At 48.7% G+C, this 17,374-nt stretch overlaps 1 protein-coding gene across 1 annotated transcript in view; it reads left to right on the plus strand.

Annotated features, from left to right (window-relative positions):
• Positions 1-17,374, plus strand: part of spir (spire type actin nucleation factor) — a 226,912-nt gene that overhangs the window by 194,622 nt on the left and 14,916 nt on the right. The window contains exon 9 of the mRNA XM_050191843.3: positions 16,339-16,442. Coding sequence (XP_050047800.1) covers positions 16,339-16,442 — 104 coding nt within the window. The remainder of the gene's footprint in view (positions 1-16,338; positions 16,443-17,374) is intronic.

The following is a 17,374-nucleotide window of genomic DNA, read 5'->3' on the forward strand; positions in this document are numbered from 1 at the left end:
TAACAAAGGGTGATTCGATAGTGTCGGCCGGGTTGCCGCTTCGCGTGGGCGAGAGGCGCATCTTCAGGCGCACATTCGATTCCCGGAACAGATTCGAGGAAGCGTTCGTCCCTGGAATAGTGAAACAGCCCGAGCACAGCAATTGAACGGTCTGTGTCATCGGACTTGATGTGGCGCAACATTTGCGCCACAACATTTGTGTTCGCATGCATATGATGCGGTGTATTTTATTACACACTTATAGGTACCTTGGCTGTTGTGGAACGTGTAAAGCAAAGGTCGCCTGCAGGAATCGTATGCAAAAGCACCTTCGGAAGTCATCTGTTGCTTTCTTTCGAGGTCGCGATGTCCGTGACGGCACGGAAAGCCGATGCATATCACTCGTGCTGCAGGGACCTTAATACCGCGGGCTTGGCGACCGGAAGTCGCTGCCGGAAGTCTGATGGGAGCCCGCGGTTTTCTCAGGGCCGACACCGCGAGGCATTTGTTCGCAAATATCGGGTGGAGGCGGGCAGGTGGCGGAAGACGCCGCGTCGCCCATTTTCTCCGCTTGTACACCTACAGCTCTGCAGAAAGCACGAGGTGGTATATATGTATGCAGTGGCAGTTTGTTACGATTGTAACGGAGGCCCAAAATTGCGCTTTTTTTGCGTCGAACTTGGAAGAGTTCTGAGAGAGCCCTCCACGAGGACGCTAACCATATAGAATACGCATGGAAACAAGGACGCGAGAACGATTCTGCATAAAGACGAAAGAGCGGTGTATTCGTTCTTGTGTACGTTGTGTTTTCGCGCTCTCGTATTAGAAGTGTCCCACCGTTACCCCAGCAACGAGTCTTAGCTAACGAGTCTTAGCCACATGTCGCACTCGTGCGTAGCATCTTACAAGTAATTCATTACTTATAGCCAGTCGATTTTTTTCGCACTATTGTACAGTTGAAACTCGATTTGACAAAGTGATTACTACGCTCGAACTATTTCGTTAAATCGGGAAGTTCGTAAAATCGAGAAAGGAATTTTTTGGTCCTTCGAAATCTAAAATTGTAACGTAGCGACGCACAAAAGCTACCGCGGTATAGTATTTGCCGCTGAACCAGCCATCTGTCGCGTAAACCATGAAATAACGAAAGCAACCATCGCCGCCCCTACCGAGGCGGTGTTGAGTTTGCTGCTCCGTGCATGGGCGCGGCGTGCAGCCTCGTAAAAATAAAGCTGGGGCCGTGACTAGGGCGCCTAGAAGATTTATCACGATAACTTTAGAGCTCCAAGAAAAACCTGTCTATCAAATTAGACTGAAATCTCCGCTTTTTTACCTATTTCAGGAAAAACTTCGTTAAATCCAGTTAGTTTCATTAATTCGGATTGGCGACAACTTTGAACCATACGAGTACCTGCCGGGGAACGGAAATTTCTTCGTTAGACCGGGAACTTCGTAAAATCAGGTTTCGTTAGATTGAGTTTTAACTGTAGTTCATAAAGTGGAAGCTAAACATTTTGGTAGACTTGACGGTCTGCAGACGTGTTAACGCTGGTGAGATTCTTGAACGTGCAATCCGATACACGAGCGTTTTCGCATTCATGCCCCACCGGAATGCGGCCGCTGCGGCGGGGAATCGAATCGAGCCGTAGCCACTCGTAGAATGCCATGCCACTGGGTCACCACGGTGGTTGTGCAATGCAATTGTGTTAACCGGTTAACTTTACTCCTGTAACACGCACTACAATGGCAGATATTGAAGGTCGAACTGAAAGTTGTGGTTGATTGCGATACTGCAGCGCGCGCAGAACAAACGAGTACACAAGGCAAAGGTAGTAACACACAATGCCCTCGTTTTTTTATTTTTTTGCGTGGGTGTGTGTGCGCGCTGCAGTATCATAACGGATACTATAGCTACCAATCCGGCCAACTTTCAGTATTTTAACAATTGAAAGATGTACTGTTGTTGGTTGAATGCCTACTGTGTGTTCCAAGTCGCATCGGTCAGCACGCTCAACAACAGACCCGCTCCTCAATCGGATAACCGCGTGGTAAACCGTAGAAACCATTCGAGTAATGAAAGCAGATCGAGCGACCAGACAGCGTCGGCCGTGCTTTGTAGAAACAGCGAAGCGTGTACGTGCCTGTTCTGTGGGCACCCCTTGAGCGGCTCTAAACGGGGGCGTGGGAGCGGCGGCCCTTCCGGGCCATTGCGCGTTCGTGTGTGCCTGCTGCTGCTGCTGCCGGGGTACGCACAGCGGCGGGGCGCCGTCGTGGAGGAGGCGCGCAATTTTCGCTCGCCGATGGCCCCGACCGAGGAAGCCGCGCGGCCACTTCCGCCACCCGGCAGCTTTCCGGCAGTCTTCCCGCGCGACGCGGAGAAAGTGGTGCGCGCCGCCTCCTCGCCCTGCTGATGGGCGCCCCTCCTCCTCCGCCACTTTGCGCGACTTCTCGCAAAGCTCGGCCGTCGTGCGTACGCGTCGAAAGCGGCGCTTGTCACTCGGCGCCCCTCTTCTTGCTCCCGTGTTCCGGCGCGCGGTGGTTGAGGTGTGACGCGCACGGTGCGATGCTTGCGAGGCACCTGGGAGAGCCGTGCCATTCGGTAACGGCGGAAAAACAAGAGCGTTATTAGAGACGGAACCTGCAGATAGTAACGTAGTAAAACGGTGTTTCCTCTCAACACCGAGTTCACATTTGTTGTTCTTGTTCATGAGTACCGAGCCCGCATTCAGAAACCTTACGTTTTGCTCGTTGGCCGGCTTTCGGGCGTCTGCCACGCGAGGTGGTGACTGGACGTGATAGCGAGACGATCGCCGCGGCGATGGACGTAACAGTGGCGAATACGGGCGCTCGCGCTTCCGAGTGTTTCTCTTACGTAAGAGTGCTTTCTAATTTGACAGCACTCGGACGGCCATAGCGAACGAAGCACTCGGTGGCTGTGTGGTCCCAGAAGCCAAATTCGCTGCTGTCTTCCCTGTCTCTAAGATTTGAAATTGGCCGACCACCCACGCCAATATGTTCGTGTTCACGATTGGCCGGCGCCTGTTCCTCCGAACCGCTCGAGCGCGTGGCCGCCTCTTCGCTGTGCGACGGAGCCTGAGCAGTTCCTGCTGCCGCGTGCCATGACTCGCGATCGCAGTTCGGTTTCCTTGACGGCAGCCCGTTCTCTGCGCGCGTCATGCATATGCATGCACGCGCGAGGCGCCACGTAACGGAGGAAGCGTGCCCCCGGCAGTCAAACTTTTCCTGTTTGCCATGGCACGGCTCGCCGCAGACGCCGCCATGCAAATTCGCCCTTTGGCCGTGGCTGTTGTGTGCGAACTGAAAGACGGGCAGGCAGCAAGGCGCCTCACGCACCGCTGTTGATCTCGGCGGTTTAAACAATTGCTCCACCCCCTCCTCGGTAGACGGCTTGTTGGGATTTATGCTGTCGTGCGCTATTCGCTAACGAGGAAGGGTGCGCGGCTGCTCTCGTCGACGCCTGTGTGTAGGCGCTTTCTTTAGTTGCGTACTTGGACCGCGCTGTAGCGTCGGTATTTAGGGATCAGACAAGGTTACAAGCTCTAGCAAGACGTATATGCGTGCAAGGCTGCGAGGGGCCGTATTTCAACGCGATAGCGTTAAAATACACAGAAAATCCGCTGTCGTCGTCGGCGGAGTGGCGGTGAGCGAAAATTTCCGTATATATTTAGGTATGTGTATATGCCACGCCTTGCTATATGACATGCGGTATATGCGGGTTGTATTTCCACACCATTCTATCACTAAAGTTGCTCATATACCTTGTAATAAATTCTTGAGAAATCGTAAGAAGCCAACGAACAGACACCAAGGACAGCGTAGGAGAAATTGCATGTACTTATTAATTGAAAAACAAAAGATAAATTAATGAAAATGAAAGTGGATGAGATAGCAACTGGGCGCAGGTGGGGCACGAGCTGACGTCTTCGCATTAAGCCTGAGATGCTCTTGCTTGACAGTTATTCCTCGGAATTTCGAAAATGAAAGCCCACAAACAAGTGTCATGAAACAAAACACTGACAGTCCGTGCCTTTTATGCTAAATCTTCTCAGGCTTAATATTTAAAAGAGCGATACAATAACAGAAACCTGAAAATGTTTCTTCTTTCTTTTTTTCTTTTCCTTTTGCGCGGCTTTTCATCACCTCCGGAATTGGCCCACACAAGAGGCTGCATTTATACCAGGCAGCTCGCCTTCAAGCAATAGCGTTCGCCGCCAGCGTTGCCCGGGTAGCGTGAGAACCAGTCAGGAATCTTTGAATGCTATCGCGCTCCACTCTTAAAAGGCGAATCTTAAGCGTCCTACCGGCCACGCTGGCGTAGCGGCTATGGTGTTGCGCTGCCAAGCACGAGGTCGCGGGATTGAATCCCGGCCGCGGCGGCCGCATTTCGATGGCGGCGAAATGGCAAAAAAAAAAAAAAAAAAAAAACTCCCGTGTATTGGGGGCACGTTAAAGATCCCCTGGTGGTCATAATTAATCCGGAGTCCCCGACTACGGCGTGCCTCTTAGTAAAATCGTGGTTGTGGCACGCAAAACCCCAGAATTCAATTCAATTAAGCGCCCTACAAGTTTTGTAACGATTCTTCTCATTTTCCATTCTTTTTGCCGTTCGTCAAAATTAGACGAAAGGTGTTAATGAGAAAATTGTAGAGCGACATGAAAAGACTCCCGACACAGCTTTATGTTGCTTAATAAATGCTACATAAAATTGTTTATCCGAGCGTGAAACAAGCCCGGAAATACACGCAAAGTACCTCGAGCGGCCAGTCGCGCGGCAATTTTGCTTGCATTCACGGGCGTTTCGCGCTCGGAAAGAAAATGCACTTCTATATAGCACGTATTGAGCAACAGAAAGCTGTATCGGGAGTTTTTCATGTCGCTCTACAATTTTCTCATCGACACTGTTCGTCGAATTACAGTAATTGAAAAGTTGATTAATTAATCAAGGTCAATTATGTAATTAGGCGCAATGCAAAAAATAATCTGAGTATCTCCAGGTGACGGCGAACAACATTACCTTGGTTCTGTCGAGCTACGTGGCATACGCATTTTTTTAGTTTGGCTCAAGTTACGTGAAACACCCTGCATGTATACACGGTCGGGTGCCGGCGAGCTTGCGATCTCGTGCTGCTATAGCGGTGCCTTTGCGCTTTTCCAACAGGCCGGAGAAATTTTAGTGCATTTTAATCTTCGAACGTGCGAGATTCAGCCTTTGCTCTCTCTCTCTCTCTTTCATTTTCTCCCTTTCGTGTTCAACTATAGGATTGTCAACCATTTTTTGAATGTCCGAATAAAGATGAATAATAACATATTGCAGTTTAATAAGTGCTGTAGATTCTGAAGAAGCTATAGTCCAGCACGCCACATTTCCACGAAGAAATCAAGGTACGATCGACTCCAATTAATCGAGGCCTTCTTTGCGACGTTATTTGCGTGCCGGAATTGTTTTAAGCGATATTTCCAGTCTGATTCCTGTCGCATGGCTGTTTCTACGAAGTGTAGGGTGCAGGGAGTAGCGCACCGTGGGCGTTTCGATTCGTCCGGAGCCTTCGTAGAAATCGGCAGCTGTAGACGTGAGCCGTAATTCAGAATGTTCGCCTGCATTTCCGGTTGCTAAATGCGACCGCGTCGAGTGAAGCGCGCTTTCCTGCACTTGGATCCTGTGGCAGGTCGGACGAGGAAGAGAGGTGAAAAGTAGAGCGACTGGCGTCCCGAGCGCTTTGTACGCGAGTCCCCACCGTTTGTTCGCGCTCGTCTAATGTCTCCGGCTAAACTCGCTTCCCTGGGCCGTGGCCAAAGTTGTAATTCCGCCTGCCGCAGGCGACAGTGTTGCGCGCGTTATACATATGAAGAAGTGCCACGCGCGCTCCTTTGCTTGCCGTAGCGAAATGCTAAAACGAGCGACACACGGCGCGTTCAAGTGGCCCACAGCGAGAAGGTGCGAGGAAGTATTTGCTTCGTAGGTGCTCGGCGAAACCGCAGCGACCCGTCGACGGAGCCGAGCGCGACGGAGTCGGCGCGCCTTCCGGCAGCGTGTCGGCTGTCTTGGTCCTCGTCGTCCCGCGTGATCGCTGCGTATTCTGCCGTGCGCGCGAGACTGCGCTACGATTCTCCGAGCCTCGGGCGGGCCTTCTGCCATGCGCACCTGCTACATGTGTGCATGCGGCCAGCGAATAAGTTGCAAAGGGAGCCGTAACAACCGTCTCCGAAATAATCGTCCTAGCCCTCCGTTCGCCCTCAGTCCAACGTGCCGCATATTGCTGTCGTCACGTGCGTGTCGTGCTATTTAACGTTGAGAAGGCGCACTGCACGTATCCTTGTCGGGGTTGCCTGTTGGCATATAGAGCAGCCTGTTAAAGAAAACATACCAGTAACAAATTTTACGGGACGGAACTTGGGAAAGCAGCTATGTCACGGGGCACTCTATCTCGCTAGTACAGTGGCTGGCGTACTTGTCACACGTAACCGTTGCGTTATACATACGGAATTAGCTGCTGTATGCGGCTGTGATGCCATGCGCCGAGCCAAGCTGACCGCTCATTTTCATACAGATAGGCTACCTTAGATCGAGTTCCTTTTTCTCCTGTAGGCGCAGGGTGTTCAGTCAAGTTACTGTGCACTCGAGATATCTCATTCGTAGATGTGTATAAATGTGCATAGAAATGGCAATACCATGTGGGAAAGCGCTGGGCTTTTGGCCAGGAACCTTTTAGGCAGGCAATAATGCTATTTCGTCGTCCAAGGTTCCACAGACGCAAAGTTAAAATGAGACGAATAAACAGCAAATCTGTAGCCGTAGAGTAGCGGTGTGGGAATGGTCAGCCGCCGTTTTCTGAAATCACCATATATATGCAATCACGCTCGCGTACGTGCGTGGCGTGCTGTCACGCAGTCGGCACCCTTCCCCCTCCCTACCCAACGGTCTCCCGAGGTTAGGAGCCGGGTATGAGTCTCGGGATCCGTGCATTGGTGTCCCCCGCGCCGTGCACCTGCCTGCTTCGACTCAGACGACGTCGCTCTGCCCGCTTGAGTGTGCCTCTATTAGTGCGCACGGCAGCCTCGAACGGGCGTTCGCGGGATGGTTCGTGAGTGCCGGAAATTCGGTTGCGCAGCGGTGACGGCGGCCCGCCATTGTGGCAGTAGCCAACCTTTGTCCGCGGCGCATGAGAGAGAGAGCCGCAGTTATCGCGAAATTGCCGCGTTTCTCCCTCATCGCGTCTGACCCGCGGCTGATGCGGCGGTCACGAGCGAATGGCGACCGCCTTGCGTCGAGCTACGCTGCCGTCGGTAGCGTGCCGCTCTCCCGCGAGATGCGCTCGTCTTGATGTCCCTTGATTCGAGTAAACCGGTTGCAGCGCACTGTGTATCTGTGGGGGCGCATCTGTCGACCTCCATCGCGACGATCGTTGCCGTAATGACGCGCCTCTGCGTTCTCCGAGTGTTCAGCAGTGGCCATTTCAAATCTTACTTATCGAACTTGCGAAATTTTAGGGAAGGGATGAGCCAAACGACCAGCGAGTGGACGTAAATGTCTCTGTGCCCGCGCATATTTGGAAGAGTGCGATTTGAGTTAGTAAATGGTCCGGAGAAAGAGCAGTGTATGAGCGAGTATGACGACACCGGCGATGTGCCACTGAAGTGGCTGTCACTTTCTCCGACTTTCTCCGAGATGCGGCTGAGTCCTGACCAGGCCTGAATGCGCGATTGATTGTCCCGACTCGCAATCGGGAATTGGTAATATTTGAGACAGCCCCGCGAAAAGTGAGCGTTGCACAGTAGCCAACATAATTAGCACGCGTGGCGCCCTTCTCTGCATTCCGAAAGAGGTACACGCGGTGTCGTTCGCTGGGCGTGCGCTCATTCACCTTGAATGAGCGCCCCTCTAATCGGTCGCGTGTCGCGAGGTGCCTCGTCGTTAAGCCGCTTCGTCGTATGCCGAAATGCGTGCGGGGCCACGCGGGCACGGTGACGAACGGCAGGCGCTGTTGTTGGCGGTGCTGAATAACTGTGTCGTGGCGCCGACCCCGTAGGCCTCGGCGGGTCTCGGCAGCGGGGCCAAACCAAGCCGGCGCAGCTGTCCCAAAATAGCGCCCTTAAGGAGCCGCTGTTCCCCTTTGGCGGCGAACAATGGGCAGCTTGCGAGCGTGACGCTGTAGGCCGGCTTGTGTCGAATTCTTTCGCGGCCCGCTTCGCGAGTCACGACGCTGTCCGGCGTGCGTCTGAGTCGCGGCAGAGTGGCCCTGCTCGCGAAGGCCATGGCTCCGGACTCCTCTCCGCGTGCTCCTTGTGACCAGAGGCTGCGCAGCGCACGCCTCGTATTAAGGGGCCCTTCTTTTGTCGGCGGCCGCCCACGGGTCTCCCACGAGAACGAACGGCGGCGTTCGCGCGCGGTTTTCGGCTCGTGATTTTGATGGCCGGAAGCTCTGGACCTCCTTGTACATTGAAAACCCCGTGTTCCGGTCGTCTTCTGCGGTATACCGAAGCCTAACTCTGCTCGTGCGCGTGGCACCTGGCCACGAAAGCACAGTAATGAATGTGGCGCGCACCGGACGCGATGCGAAGCGCGGTCCATTCTGAGGCTCGAGCCAGTTTTGCGTGCTCGCTCGTCTATCGGGAAGGCACCTGAAAACCGTCCCGCGCCCATCCGGAAGAGCGCGTCCGCATCGCCGGTGCGTTGCCGTCATGCTTGTTGACCGTTGTGATGCTCCCAAGGGAAGCGACGCGCGGCTCTCGGGTCCAGTGCGCTGCCGTAAGTAGCTGCTCATTATTCTTGTCGCCTCTGTGCTCAGAGCCGGCAGGTAACAACCAAGTCCCTCGGATTTCACTCGCTTCGTGAGCGTCGTGATATTCCCATCTCGCACAGAATGGAGTCGTTCCTTTCACTTCTAAGCGGGTACGGGGAAGCGACCAAAGCTAGCCGCACTCTGGCAGCGTTCACACAGAACGCGCTTCAGAAGGCGGAGTGTCTTCTCCGGAAGCTCTTGTAGATCTCAAACCGAGTGGCCGCGTTACCGCTCGTAGCATTCATGATAATCCGGAAAGCAACACGGGTAGCACGTACACATCAGTGGACGTGTTCCACAAACTCCGGCACGCCGTGGCCGCACGCCTGGACCGAATTCATGGCGTTGCCTCAAGTATATCTGCAGTATGCTTTCAGACGAAAGTGGGATCCTAGCTCTTCTCGTTCTATCGGGCGATCGCCAAGAACGACGCTTCTTGGCTTCGAGGCCGGCGCGAGCGGAATTAAACCTTTCTAAGACCACTCCGGTTTTCGATGTTTGCCCTCATTAGTATAGGTAGGATCCGCAGACAGCATAACGCACACAATATAGGCGACCTACCCCCCCCCCCCCCCCCCCCCCCCCGTTTTATCTGCGAGAAGTTCACTGTATATACGAGGTCGTCTAGACGGGAACAAATGGTTGTAGGAATGGGTGTTTGAAAATAGTATTCAGCGCAAATGCTGGTTCTTCTCTATATGAATTGGCAGATAACCAAAAATCTATTTACAATCCTGCCGCTGTAGCTCAGTGCTGCTTAGCGCAAGGTCACGGGTTCGATTCCTAGCCTCGGCGGCCACATTCTGATGAGCGGAATGCGAAACCGCTTGTGTACATAGGTGCACGCGTTAAAGAAGAGTGGTCGAAATCACTCTGGAGCTTCCCACTACTACGGCGTCGTTCATGCATAGCCCGTGTGTTGCAATAGGACGCGCGTGCTACGCCCCATTATTAATCCATGACGTCACGGGCGCCCTTTGTGCAAGCTTCAAGAGCCGTCGCCGTCTATCTTTCGCGATGGCATCCTTTCTTGTCAACAAAAGATACGTTCACCTACAGAGTACTGTTTATAATGCCCTTCGGTTTCCCTTGTGACCTACGGTAGTTGGGGCTCTTCCGCGTACTGCAGAAACCACGACTTATAACTGTGTCATTGGCATCGTGTCTATTATATTCTAGTACACTCTAATATTGTAACGAACAGTTTTTTGCTTCTGAAAAGGACCGCGCCAGCGCGATAGAAATGCTGAGGTAAAGTCCACTTTACGGGGGCTTGTGCCGCGGTGGTTGGAGCTCGGTGCACGCACACAACGGGGACTTAAGAGGAAGCTTCAGCTCGGGCCCAACTCCGACGCGGCCTATTCAAATACATGTAAAACGCAAAAACGTTTTTCTGGGATAACGCCTGGACCAATTTTAATGCAATTTGTTGCATTTGAGACAGAAAGTTAAATTCTAGGGTGCGATCTTGTACGCGTTCCAAAATAGAACGGAGGCGGTTCGTTCCACCGAGCCAAATACGATTCGCCAATTTGAACCGTGCCGAACGCCATGACGTCAATTGTGACGTGATATCTGCTGTCAATCATTCCGTGTCGTCTGCTATCGGACGAACGGAACGGAACATACCGCCTATTTCGGGGCGTAAAGAACGAACCGCCTCCGTTCTATTTTGGAACGCGTACAAGATCGCACCCCTAATGACTGTTGGAAGCGGAACGTCGATTTAGGGTCTAAATTCTGTTAAGAGCAATTTCAGAAATTCGGAAGTGCGAAAAAAATAGAAGCACGAAGTTTACAAATTAATAGCTCTGCATCAAGAACAAATATCAAACTGCATACATTATATCGTTGAAAGCGGACAAATTCAACGTGTCACTTCGTATCTTACGTTAAATTTTACATTGTGTACAAGGGTTCTGCAAAAGCTATCTTTCCATAGTACTAAATTTTTTTAGATTGATGTGTAATATATCAATTTTGTTCGCGTTAGATGTACTATTAGATGCAATTCACAGCATAGCGATATCATTTTTCATTGAGTTACAGAGTCGTAGAATTGATATTTTCGTTTTCTGAATATTTTCGATATTTGCCAATTTTTAATAAAAATATTGACGACCTAAATAAACAATTTGAAGCCGACAGTCACCAGATCATAAGTTTTTCTTTTAAATGCAACAAGCCTCGTCTAATTTGGTGGAGTGGTTGCCGAGAAAAACGGATTCTCCTTTTACACGTATTCAGATAGGAGCGCCCGAGCTAAAGCTTCCTCTTAAGTCTTATGAACAACATTTTCTCCTGCTTCCGCCTCACAACATTTCCACTATTCGACGTAGGTAGTAACTACTGTTATGGCTCACAATATCGCAAGAGCTTCTAGCTTGAAATAGTTCGGTACTTTTCAGAAGTTCAATTTCGAAAGTACTCCCACGTCGAAGACATTGTATGCCACGTATGTGGCATCGGCATTTACGCGCTATATGTGTTTATAGGGTTCAGCGTTTTCGGTTTCAACCGAAAAACGAAAAGACGAAATGCAGTGCGCCAAATTAGGGGGAAATAAAGGTCGAAAACGCTGAACCCTAGCTGTATGTTATAGCATATGGACAAGATATGACCACGCCTTGCGCAGCAAATACGTGGCTGCGCCAGCAGGTTATTGTGGTGCGCCCTTGGCGGCAGTCAGCGCAGCGCGCATTCAGCAGCGGCGCTGTGCGTGCGAGCGGCGGTGGTGGGAAAGGCGTGCACCATGCTGCGGCGGCGGCCACGTGCTTCGTTCGCCGCCCGCGTGCTCGACCAGGGCGATCGGCCGAGCCCACCCAAGGCCGGCGACTCCGCGCATGTAACTCGGCGCTGGGTGTGGTCCGCGTGCTCCACTTTCGTTGCCGCCGGCGTCCTCGGCCGATCCGGAATCTCCGGTCGCGGGGCGCCATCTCGGTTTTTTGTTTCTTTTGTCGTGTTGAGCATGTGGCACCCTTCCCTGCTTGCAAAGAACTGCTCCCACAATCACCTACCTCTCTCTATAAACCGCGAACATTGCCTTGAGGTACATTAGATGTATCAGTTGGACATTCAAGACTTCCAATAGAGGTTGAGATTGCTCTAGCTTACGTGAAAATAACGTTGATGGCACTGTCAAAAATCCTCTTTTTTTACGTTGAAAAGATGTTATATAAATGTCTCTGCTGCATATTCGTTACATTTTTTTATTATTACTGTAAGGCTGAAATGTGCTATAACCGCGTTACCAAGATGAAATTTTGTAGATTCACATTACTGTGTGGGAACAGTTTAGCATATTTTTATTTTCGGACCGTAAATAGAACATAAAAGTTCAATAACATTGCTGAGAAATAAAAACTCGCGAGAGTGCCTGGCCTATCAGGGCTTTTGCATATTCCTTGCTATGTTGAATATTATGTCCTTAGTAGGCACTATGTGACAGGTGTAAGGGGGAGAACGCCACAGAGCAAGATCAGATATTGAAAAGATTTTGCACCAAAAAACAACACACACAAGAAAGACGACGACACCACGGGCGCTTGGTGTCGTCGTCTTTCTTGTGTGTGTTGTTTTTTGCCGATCAGATAGTTCACGTGAACGCATAAGTGTTCATGCGCGCCCGCCATGTAGGCATGCAGAGTCCCTATTCTTCAGGACGTCACACCTGGTACAAGTATATCCATTACATTAGCTCACATTTGAAGTTCGAACCGAACGTGTAAATAGGAGAGTAGATGCAACATATGACATGCAAACATGATAGTCATGAACTATAATTTGAACAAGTGAAAAAACATCTTTCTCATAGGGGAAACTGAAAAAAAAATGCCTCTGGGAGGACAGCTATTCATGTGTGGTCGAAAAAGTTTTGTCAGGTCCTTACAAAATACATTGAATGTCATGTGATATGCATGTGTGTGTGTGTGTGTGTGTGTGTGTGTGTGTGTGTGTCTATACATATATTATTATATCATTAATAATGAAATACAAATTTGTTTTCGACGCGGTGGCTGACTGAAGACCGGCCTTTATCAAAAGTAAATTTCTTCTATTTTACCAGTTGCAAAAAACACTTATTTTTGAACTATATATATATATATATATATATATATATATATATAGACGAACTTTAGGTAATACTGTTCAAACAGCGTGCACCAATAAATGTATACCTACCAATTGGTGCTCAAATGATATCCTATGTACATTCACAATACATTGTCATACATAAAAACGGCACGTATGCGAGATGTAACATGTGCGTGACTTCAAGACGTTGACGTTTAGATCAATTATAGACGTTGAAGAGACGTTCGTGGTTCACAGGGCTTATTTGCATTGATAAAGTGTATACAATTTATTCGTTCAAGAAATTCTGGTTGAATTCCTGTAATATACTTGCAAAACAAAAACTACAAGAAGTGTGGCTGTCTCATAAAAAGTTGTCTGCAACTACAAGCAAGTGTAGCCTCTCAAGATTTCATGTAGTGTTTTAGTTGCAGCAAAACTGTTTTAGTTGGCAACATCATGCGGAGTCTGTACTATCGTGAGCAATATGATCGGGAACACATGAACACGTAGCAAATAGCCTCAAAACCGAGTTAGAGCGATATGCAGATGGCTCTGTCGAAAACAGAGGGGAAATAGGGGCGCTCTTCCACTAATTGTTGGCACTCCCACTGCGCCTGCTTTTTTCAAAAATGATAGTTGACGCATTTCACTGGCCGCCGACAGCCGATAAGATGGTTATGTGTCGCAGTGGCTTGCAGCTAGTCATTTTTTTCTTTCATGCTTTTTACATTTTTAGAGCGCAGCTCTTAGGCGCTCGTTTTTGCATTTGGCTTAAGGTGCTTTCATATATACCCTTATAGGACCTCGTGTATACCTTATGGAGTGCATCGTGTCATGCATTACAGGCAGACAGATTTCCCAGGGAAGTAGCTCTAGAATGCTTACGCATCGAAACGGTGATCGCTTTGGTCACGCTTTGGTGCACAAAGTTACCACCAACCACAATATCGAACAGCATTATCAGTGTGCGATAGCCATGTGAAGTGCTGCACTTTGTATAAAGAGACACACGGTGGGAATGCCAACAGTTAATAGAACAGCATCCTCCTTTCCGAAAGCTTTGTTTTCGACTGTGGCCGCCGCATATCGCCCATAGCAGGGTTCGAAGCTATGTGCTCCTGTGTTCCTGCTCATATTGCTCACGATAGTACACAATCATTTTCTTCTTACATAGGGTGTTATGTGCAGCCCAATTATCAAATACATTGTTGCCCTAGGCACAGGCCTATCAGTGGCCTGTACCCAACCTGCAGGCCAAGCCATACATGGGCTTTCAGGTCAACCCAAGTCTGTGTGCAAGCTGTACAGTTAATTTTATTTTTTCTTTGTTCTTTCGTGCTTTTGACTCGTCTTTTTCTACTCCTAGCTTGCGACTTTAGTTCGATGTCGTATTCGTAAATTCAAGTTGCATAGCTTGTGATGACCCTTTGCTTATTGTTGTAATCTGAAGTTTTCCAATCAATCCAACGTTCTTTTTGTCACAACTTTCGCTCAGGAGCCAGCAGTTTTGGCATCATCTTGGTTCAAACCTTTTTCATTTCGGTCAAAATCTGGTGAACGTATGCTTTTCCCAAACCAAGTGCTTCTGCTATAATTCTAACAGTCATTTGATGGTCACTGAGCACAAGACAACGTACACAGTGTTTTCCTTTTCACATGAGGTGATGGGGCATCCTGATCTTCCATCATCTTGGAGTCTTCGTGGCTTTACCAAAAACGCTGAACCCACTTGAACACAGTTTTCTTTTAAGAGATGCTTTCCCATAAGCCTTTTGCAACATTTGATGAATTTTGCACCATTCTTTCTCAATTTCACATGAAATTTGATATTGATCCTTTGTTTCATTTATTCGTCAATCTCCATTTCAACAGACTAAATATGGGCTGCACAAAAACATAAAACATGCATAAAATTCTGCCTTGTCGTACTATGGTGATAATCGTACTAGAGGTCAATTGGGTCCATTCGAATGAGAGAGCAGCGCCACTACAACGCCCCCTCCCACTTTATTGCTGACTCACGGTATGAACTTTGGACAGACCTTGTATGTGCCATTGTGACACAAAGGGTATAGAAGCCTTAACCTCCTCACTACGAGTGTCCACATTCGTGGACACGTTTTCTAAAGCCAGGTACTCCTGAGTGAAAAGTTGCAAGACATTAAAATTGTGCGCCTTTCTCAGTCTGTACCTTTGTTTACTCAACTTTTAAAGAAGGAAGCTATGTTTTGACTTATGCAGCTGTTAAAGAAAAGATGGCTGTGGCCGTTTTTACAAGTGGCCGTTTTTACAAATCTTCCAGTTGACTACCAATGTCCACATTTGTGGACTTTTCCTAAAGCCAAGTATGCCTCAGCAAAAAGTTCCGAGGAATCCAGATCGCACGAGTTTGTCAGCCTGCATCATGCTTTACCTCGCTTCCTAAGGAAGGTGACAAACCTCGGCTGATGTGAGAGTAAAAAAAACAGTGGCTGCGAGCAGCTCACGAAATGTTTTCGCAACTTGTGTCCACATTTGCGGACATGGTTTTTTGGTTTAACAATGATTTTTATGTCGCCAAATTTTTACTGTTAGCTCCTTAAATAGGGTGAAATAAAGTTTTAAAGACAGTTACTCACTTCCCTGCCTATATTTTCTTTGGTAGTGAAGAGGTACTTACATAGGTACTTACATAGGTACTGTGACACAAAACTTATATTACCTATGTGTTATTCTTATAACTGCATACACCTTTCATTACTGACAAGGATCAAGCATTGCCTTCAACCTAGTGACCTTGCTGCATCGACATTTCAGTATACATATGCCTGAAATGCTGTTCACATTTTGGCTTAACCTGTGATTGCATTTTGGCATAACCTGGGAACAGTGTAGTACATCAACACTGCATAACACTAAAGTTGATACCTGTGCAGTACACAGACATTGCACGAGGTTACACATTGTATAAAATAAAGATAAATACAATTGCACTCACCATATTTAGTTGTATATAGCATTTAATTAGCTGCTTCATGATCACTTCAGACAGATTGCAACAAGCTCGTTGGATCTGCATAATTTTTTTCCATCTAGGGTTCCATCATTTCCTCCTAGCTGCTGCTGTCATAGTGTATTGCACTGGTGGTGTGTGATGTACAAAAATCCTCACCTTGTGTATGTTACTAATACGGCTTCGTGGTTCTGTGTAACAGATGCACAAATGGCATGCTGTTTAAATGATATCTCACTTCTTTATGTGATAAATGCAAAGGTTGTGGGATTGTTCCCAATCTGCGGCAAGTTGTTTTTTCATCCACTTTCATTTCCATTAATTAATCGTTTCTTTATTTCATTTATTAAGCACAATTTCCCCTATGTTGCCTTCGGTGTCAGTGGTTGTTGGCTTCCTATGATACTTCTTTATGTGATGTATTTTTACAAATGCTGTAAAAAAGGCAAGTGACTTTTTTGCTTAAAGATACCTTTTCTTCATGTCCAGTGGAGACATCACGGACAAAACTGGAGGACACAGATTCCACGCCACAGCCTCGGAGGCGCCTCATTATGGCTGACATCTCCCTCCACCTTTCTTCAAGCTTTGATGTATGTAGTGTGTTTTTAACTTATTTTAATGCGTTAGATACTCTCAGGGTACTTCAAACACCTCCAGGGTCTATCTGTCTGTGTGTGTGCGTGTGTGTGCACGTGTGTGTGTGTTTAAGTAACCATTTTCTCACCTACCTGGGTCACTGGGTAGTCCATGTTCCAATGCGTTAGCGCATCAGGCTGCTGTACTCAGGTAACAGGGTTCGAAATCAACCATTGGACTAACTTTTTGTCACTTTCAAGCCAACATTGGTCATGGGTCACTGTAGATGCAAGACTGGGTAGGTACCACTGTTAAAAGAAAAAAAGAAATGCTTTGACGCTGACTTGGAGTAATGGGCATCTGCCACTCAGTCTATGCTGCTCTTCAATCAACCTGTTTGATGGCAACTTGGGTATCGAGGTACTGTGTGCCATGGAGAATGTGCCGCTCTACAATGTTGAAAAAGGTTCCTTAAATTTCCCCACTGCTGAGCAAAATGGAACCCATGTCACAAGGGCTCCTCAAGAACAGCAACCTGACGCATCGCACCACAAATGCAGTTGGTTTGGGCTGCCTTTCGATTAACGCTTTCCATGCCAACGCTTCAGCGAGCTGTGCCATGAATGTGTTGGGTATGTGCCACTCTTCAATGAACCTGTGTACAACTTGGGTCATTGAGTAAATGCCACTGAGTGTGCGACAAGCGAGAAAACAATTGTCAGAGTTCTCAGGCACCGGCACGCCACGTTTCTTGTCTCGCAGACTTCTCGGCAGACTTCTCGCAGACTTCTCGGCAGTCCCCATTATATGGTGGAGCGAGTCCAGAAAGAAGCGCTAGACAAAGAGTCCGATTTCCGCATGACGCATCTTCTAGTGTTCGCACACACCGGCACGACATACATTTCAGATGCCACCCCAGGCTTTGTGACCGCAGTGCCAGATGGCA

Source organism: Dermacentor andersoni, chromosome 1 (assembly GCF_023375885.2).
Source record: "Dermacentor andersoni chromosome 1, qqDerAnde1_hic_scaffold, whole genome shotgun sequence".
In the NCBI taxonomy this organism is placed as follows: domain Eukaryota; kingdom Metazoa; phylum Arthropoda; class Arachnida; order Ixodida; family Ixodidae; genus Dermacentor; species Dermacentor andersoni.